The sequence below is a fragment of the Manis javanica genome, chromosome 14 (genome assembly GCF_040802235.1).
Source record: "Manis javanica isolate MJ-LG chromosome 14, MJ_LKY, whole genome shotgun sequence".
In the NCBI taxonomy this organism is placed as follows: domain Eukaryota; kingdom Metazoa; phylum Chordata; class Mammalia; order Pholidota; family Manidae; genus Manis; species Manis javanica.
The window spans coordinates 30,691,542-30,699,402 of record NC_133169.1 but is presented as its reverse complement, the minus strand read 5'-3'; the positions used below and the strand labels follow the sequence as shown (position 1 = coordinate 30,699,402).

The following is a 7,861-nucleotide window of genomic DNA, read 5'->3' as shown; positions in this document are numbered from 1 at the left end:
AACTATTAAGCAATATAAATTCTCACCTACATTACATAGTTGATGATCATCCTCTCATTACAATTTTCATAAATCTTAAAATAATCCTTAATTTACTCATATATTTGTGTTTTTTCTTGATTTATAGCAAATATATTGATCCATATTAAAACCTTCATTCTTTTTCCTATGTCAATTTAGAAAACAATGTGGCTTTAAACTGACTCCTCTTTTTTGTAGGCAGTGTATTCACATTTTGGATCTTTTTCACTTGTCTTTTTAAAATCCCTTTATGCTAAAGGATAATATCAAGGGTTCACTATATACTTCACTGAAGTATAATATCAAGGATTATACATAACACAGTTTACACATACATATGTGCCATATAAATTTTGTAAGTACATGAAAATGTGAATGTGAAACTTTGAAAGCACCTTTGGAATTTCAGAATGTGATAAAGTTTACTATTTCTAGTTTTATAAGTAACACTAACTAGTTGATGTTTCTAACCCAGAGAAATGTACTTTAGAATGTATTTATAATCAGTAACCTTTCAACTCAAATAATGCTTGTCCATATCTGAAAGGATGTATTGTACATTTCTTTAAACAAATCAGCAACCCAATATGAAAATTGTAAGCCTCTTTCCCTTACCAATTAATCACACAGCAATGGTACATTTGGGACCTCCTCTTTTACTATTTCTGGCATTTGTGAATATTTCTGGTCTAAAAGGACAGAAAGATAAATATCATACAGTCAATCTTCAAGGAGTTTATATATATGTCTGGGGCTGATAAATATAAGCTATGCTTTTGTAATTCAATAGAATATACAGACTTTCAAAAAATATAAAAAAAGAATAAATTTGATATTATAAGAGAAGTTTTCAGAATAAAATTAGTATTTGGCTTCATTTAAAACCTGATAGATCAAAATGGAATAAGATGTTGTTATGTTTGAGGAAGGAAAGTGGCACTGTGATTAAAAGGTTAAAATTCTAAATGTTTCTGAGATTTAGAAATTCACTGAGGTAAACTTACTTAGGAAAGAAATGGGAATTGGTAAAAGAATAATTGTGTATTGATTTCGAAAAGCAATTTACATTCAGATAGTATAAAACAAAGGATAAGCATCTTAGGGATGGCTACAGATGTACACAACCTTAGAAAATACATGCATATTTCAAAGACACTTTAAGAAAGCTAATGAGATAAATGGTCTTCTATGTGAGACTGTGGTTTATGGGAGAGGCCACTGACGATGGAAAAAAGTTAAGGCGGGTCAAGGAAATAGCCTGTTTGGTTGAATAGTACTCATTTATAATTGTAAGAATGGCTTCATAAATGGCATGATTTCCAGTGCCAAAACATATACGTAGATCATAAAAATGATACTTTGTCCATGATACTCATGAAATACAGGAAAAAATAATGAAAAGTATCAACAGGTGCAATACAAATCATTTATAGACCGAAGAGCCTGCATTTTCTGTAGTTTAAAGCATTGACTAGAATGTTACAAATTAAGAAAGCAGTGAGTTGTGAAAATCAACAACAGTTGAAGAAAAGTGCGAGGACCAAGATATTTGGACACACTAACATTGAAATTGAGCAGGCTTTCAGTCTGGGAAACAGGAAATGAGGAGATGATTGAAGAAACTAAGGGAATTTTTTTTACAAACATCCAAATTACTGTTGTAATTTAAATTTTGAGATTTTTCAAAGAAAGAGGTTCAAAAGGATTATAATGTGTATTGTGGCACATAAACTACTCTAAAGATATTTAAGAGAAAAGTTAATAAAAATGCTACATAATTTTGAGCAGAGGTCATGTGCTAAGTTTGAATGAAACTTGGTGAAATCCAAGGTTTTAGAAATATTGAGTCTTGGATATTTTCCATAGACTATAATAATGGAAAAATGACAGCCAAGAATAGGAAATATTGAAGAGGGTAAGTCCAAATAAGAGACTTTTAAGGCTCTTAAATATACTATTTGAAAAGAGGGAATAAAATCACAAGATATTAACCCAGGGTCACTGAATGACATGCATTTCCCATGAAATGTCAGTGTTGAAAAGGTTCTAGTGAAATCTGAGGAGGCAAATGTGGAAATTGTGAGAAAACTGGAGCTTTTGATAAGTCAGTGTTAGCGTAAGCCAAAGCTTACACTAGGACTCCTTTGGATGTAATTATTTTTGAGGCTGTTTCTTTAGTAAAATTATGTATATTTATGCTGATACTTAAATATTATAATGGTATGTGTGATTTCCTATATAAGAAACATATCAAACAAGCTGTAGTTTGAAGTACAAATATTGAAAATGTTGATATGACAATAGTGACAATAGTCATACTCAGTCAACAGGAGGCAATAAATTAAATTACAGGAGATTTAAAGGATAGACAGTAAAATTTTAGATTTTAGGGAGAAGCAGAGCTTAAAAATAAAGAAACAATACCATGTCAATCTTTTAGATTAATATTTTACATGGGGTAAATTTGTGTGAGGGATTCATGCCAAATTTAATAGTAATTTATGAATGCAATGTTAGTTATATAAGAAATTAAATCATAATATGGAAAATGACATTCAGAAAATAAAAACAGAAAGAAGTAAAGCTTTTCTTTTGTTATATTGTGTTTTGCTTTGTTTTACAACCACATATGATTCAATAATAACTCTAGGCTCTTCTAACATGAAGAAAAAACATTTGCAATTAAAGTAAAAATTCAGTATATTTCCTAAACTGATCATGTTAATCTTCACTACCAAAGTTCAAGTCAATTAGGTAAGTGCCTCTTGAACATGACATAAGGAGTTTTATTTTTCCTCCAAACTTTTAGTAATGGTTCTTTTAAAAAATTAAGTAACTTTCTAGAAAATTGATATTTAAAAATACTACAAAATATAAATCTAATGATGCCAGCTTTGGGTCACATAGCAATGCCAACATTTTATGACAGTGTGACACTCTTAATCTTAACTGTGGCACTCACATTGAGAAGACCAATGTAAAGCAATCATGGACTCATGTTCTAATCCATGGACTGAAGAGCTCTGAACTAAATTTCTGCTCTCTCAGTATCCAGGCAGAATGTGTTGTTCAATTTCTAACATAACTAAACAACTCTTTTTGAGAACTTATCTTTATTCAAAGAATTTATATAAAGTCAACTATGTCAAACTTCTTTGAAACAATAAGCTTCACGAGCTGGCTATTACTGAAGATAAATGGGTCTGTGTGTCATATCCAAACAGTAGGATTTGTGAGCCTAAACCCTAGAACTTTGCTCCTTTTTTCTATTCAGGAGTGGCCAAAAGACACATAGTTGAACTTACCACAACACAGAGTCCAACATGTAAAACAGATGTAAATCCTGTGAAAGAAATTAAAGTAATTTTATTAATTAGTTTTCCATTTCATGTCCATCATGGCTTATCCCATTTGCTTTCCTGGTCAACCAGCATTTCCGGAAATGGTCAATTCCACCATGGTGACTGAGTTCCTCCTCATGGGCTTTGCTGAACTGTTGGAGTTAAGGTTCCTACATGCCCTGTTATTCCTACTGATGTACTTGGCCACCCTGTTAGGGAATCTCCTCATCGTCTCTGCCACCACTCTGGACCAGAGCCTTCACACACCCATGTACTTCTTCCTCAGGAATCTGTCCATCTTAGATGTGTGCTACATTTCCGTCACTGTCCCCAAAGCCTGTGTCAACTCCCTCACTGACAACAGGGCCATTTCAGTGGCTGGCTGTGCAGCTCAGATCTTCCTCGTGTTTTGGCTTGCTGTTACAGAGCTTCTGTTCCTCACCGTCATGGCCCATGACCGCTATGTGGCTATCTGCCAGCCCCTCCACTACCCCGTCATCATGAACCACCAGTTCTGTGTCTGGACAACACTGGTCTCCCTGCTCAGTGGCCTTATCCACGCAGGTGTGCACACAGGGAACACATTCCGGCTGTCCTTCTGTCAGTCCAACATGGTCCATCAGTTCTTCTGTGACATCCCCTCTCTGCTGCGGATCTCCTGCTCTGACACGTTCAGCAATGAGCTCTTAATTCTTATTTCTGCCATGGGGGTTGGTGGTGGCTGTTTTATTTTCATTATCATGTCATATAGTCGCATATTTTCTACTGTGCTCAAGTTTCAAAGCAGAGAGCAAGGAAAGGCCTTTTCCACGTGTGTCCCTCACATCCTGGTGGTGTCCATTTTCCTCAGTTCTGGCAGCTATGTGTACGTAAGGCGTTCAGCATCCTCTGATACAATTCTGGACATGATTTTTTCTGTATTTTATAGCATAGTTCCTCCACTCTTGAATCCTATAATCTACAGTCTTAGAAACAAACAGGTAAAGGAAGCTGTGAGGAAAATTGTATCAAGAAAGTTTTAATCAAGAAATTATGAAGATTCTTTACAGGTTTATCCCAAGTTCTCAATATGATTCAAACTTTTGGAAAATCCACTGTTTTCTGTTTTATCCATTAGACTGCCAACTCCTGAATTACATGAACTAGAATTGAGATTTGACTCTTATAAAATAATTTTGTGTTTTATATCACCCTTTCAATTTTCTAAAAACAATGAGTAAGGATTTTTAAAAAATGTATATGATTCAAATAATTTGTTAAGAATCATTTCAGATTGTGTTTGTAATTCATCAATATTTAACAAAATAAATATTATACAAAAGGAAATCTCAATAATTCCAACATGGAGATAGCTTAATGGCCACATTACCTGATTTCACGCAATGAAATAAAAAATAATAAATACTATGATATACAATTACAGAAATTCAATTCCTTGGAAAATTTTAAAAATGAAATAAAATAAATTATAATCTAAGAATCATATATAATCAAGATAATAATGTCATGTATCTGGAAAATGGAAAAAATTATATCCAAAAATGAAAACTAAAGAGCAGTGGTTTTAATCTACTTATTAATGAGGTAAAACCATTTTCCATTGTTTGTGGAAGGCACCATGTACCTTTGGCTGAGCTTCTCATTATATCAGCAACTCCTTGCTGAGTGGAACATTTTCAGATTATAAAACATTGCTGCTGGCTACAAGTTGATTCTTATCTTCTCAGATATATTATCAAACCTATATATTTTTTCTGAGTAATGGGTCATGTCTGACAATTATGAAAACTTAATCCTAGCTATCATTAATTGTATTAAATAATACAAATTAGTATTAACATACATATTTACCAATGTTAATTTTAAATTTATTTAAGCTTGTTAGGGTGTATAGCATAGTCCTCCATTCAAACTGGTGACCTAAGAACCAGTATAAACATTTCCTTGTCTTTAGTAACATAGCGTATTTTCCTTAAACTTTTTGTTTTAAGAACTGGTATACACTTTTGCCTCATTAATTCCTAACAATATTCACACATATTCAAGAGAAATGAAATTAGTTCACATAAAATCATGCCTAACACAACAAGTCCCAATAAAAATATATTGTTTCCAGGTCAGGAGCCTAGAGGTCAGATGTCAAAGTGCAGGCAGGCTTGGCTCTTTCCTAAGGCTGTGAAGAGAATCTGTTCTATGCTTCTCTGCTGGATTCTGCTGGCTTTCTGGCAAACTTTGGCATTCCCTGGTCTCTGCTGCATAACCCCCATCACTGCCCTTATTCTCATGTGGTGCTCTGTGTGTGTGTGTCTGCTTCTAAATCTCCCTTTTGATAATAATACCAGTCATACTAGAGGTTAGGCTTTAACATATGGATTTTTAGTGAATATAATTCAATCCATAATGTCAATGAAAAAAATGAAAAAATCACTGAGTAGTTAGCTGATGAAGAACATTAAGGGATGTTTGGGTAAAATGTTCACAGTGGTCATGGTGATTAATTATCACTTTGGACAAATATTCTTTTACAGAGTGTCAATTAAATCCTATTGCTTTTGACCAGGAAAGAACTTCAGTTTGGTAGTGGACAAGATTGAGTTTTGTGGTCAATAAAAAAGAAGAAAACCTATAGTTCTTTATTGGTTTCAGCTGATTAGAATTTATTCATGATGAAATATAATGATCAGTGTTAATATGTCCAAGAGAAGTGTTCTTTATGCATTTTTTTCTTTACAAATATTTTCTTGTAACCTCTCCCCCATTTTTTGACTTAGGATAACCATGTAGAGGCTAGGCAAATTATCAGGTTTTAGTTCTATACCATCATCTTGGTTTCATATGACCTTTTTATGGGACTTTGTTTTTTCCAAGACTTTCAAACTCTTTGATATAGAATCACCTGGCACATAAGCCAACGGGACAGGATGGTGGCTCTGCCATAGCATTTAGTATCTGTGAACAAGTTACCTTTAATAGAAACAATTAGGATCAAACAACATAACTAAAATTCCTAGAGCAGCAGATGTGTAGATGAGCAACAGACACAGAAAAGATGATCAATGCCACTAATCACCAGGGAAATGTGAAACATAACTGCAGTGAGATATCAACTCGCACTAGAGTGGCTGATATAACAAGACAAGAAAGAGCAGATTTTGGCAAGGATCGGGAGAAAAAGAACAATTGTAAACTGCTGGTGCAACCAGTATGGAAAGGTATGGAGGTTTGTCAGAAAAGTAAAAATAGAAATACCATATGACCCCAAAATACCAGTTCTGGGAATTACCTGAAGAAAAAATTATCAGTAATCTGAAAGATATAGGTGTCCCGTTGTTTACTGCAGCATTATGTATAATAGCCAGGAAATGGAAGCAGCTGTCATGTCCGTTGACAGATGAATGGATAGATAAGCTATGGTACATAAATACAAAGAAATATTAGTCATGAAAAAGTATTTGCAGCAACACGGATGAACCCAGAGGGTGTTATGCTACAAAAAATAGGTCAGACAGGAAAAGAAACATATGGTCTGATTTCACTTAAAATGGAACATAAAATATAACGCAAATAGAACAAATGAAACAGAAATATACTCATAAACACAGAGAACAAACATGATTGCAATGGTGTAGGGGGTTGTGGGATGGGAAAAATACTTGAGAGTTAAAGAGGTAAAAATTTCCAATTATTAAATAACTCAGAGTGATTAAAGTGCATCATAGGTAATACTGTCAATGTATTTCAATATCATTCTATGGGGATAGTTACTACCTACACTTATGGTGAGAATTTTGTAAGGTAAAAAATAAGACTCAGAACTTAGTTGAACTCTCAATAAATAGAAGATATAAAGGAGAATCAAATAACAATTCTAGAACAGAAAACTATACAAATTAAAAAAATCCCAGGGATTATCTCGAGCAGAGAACACGAAAAAAATAATCATTGAACTTGAAGGAAAACAATGTAAGTTGCCCAATATGATGATTGGGAAGAAATTAGACTAAATGAGAATGAACAGAACCCATGTAGCCTTATGGGACTATAACTCGGGGGTGGAGGGGGGATCCTGGGGCAAAATACCTTTGAGACTTAAATCAGTCAAAGGGAGAAATAAAGTGGGAGAAACTCATTTATTTCTTACAAGCAGTCCACTTCTGCTCTCCTGTGTCTCTTGTGACCCAGCTGCAGAAGAAGGGACCCCACCTAACCTCTCTGATCCAGATAAGCCCTCACTCATCCAAGTAATTACACATTGATATTGAGATAGACTACTTCAGTCTACCCTTTGAAAACACCTATTGATACAGAGATGCACTAAGGCCAGGGGAGAGATTCTGGAAATATTGCAATTTTACACAGAGCCCACCCCTCCAGAAATTTTGATTTACAATCTACTTGTTACCCATCTTCTGCAGTGGCTCCTCTGCAAGAAAACTGGAGCATTGTGACCAGACTAATAACATACAATTGCAACAATAAAATCATGATAATCCTCAAGC

General features: G+C 34.1%; 1 protein-coding gene across 1 annotated transcript; it reads left to right on the top strand.

Moving 5' to 3' along the window:
* The first annotated feature begins 3,463 nt into the window (after window positions 1-3,463).
* Window positions 3,464-4,384, top strand: LOC118970626 (olfactory receptor 14C36-like). Its single transcript, XM_037008858.1, has one exon. The coding sequence runs from the start codon at window positions 3,464-3,466 to the stop codon at window positions 4,382-4,384; it is 921 nt and encodes a 306-aa protein (XP_036864753.1).
* Window positions 4,385-7,861: the final 3,477 nt, after the last annotated feature.

Excerpts from the sequence above, each read along its gene's own strand:
- LOC118970626 (XM_037008858.1), top strand. The coding sequence starts at position 3,464 with ATGGTCAATTCCACCATGGTGACTGAGTTCCTCCTCATGGGCTTTGCT.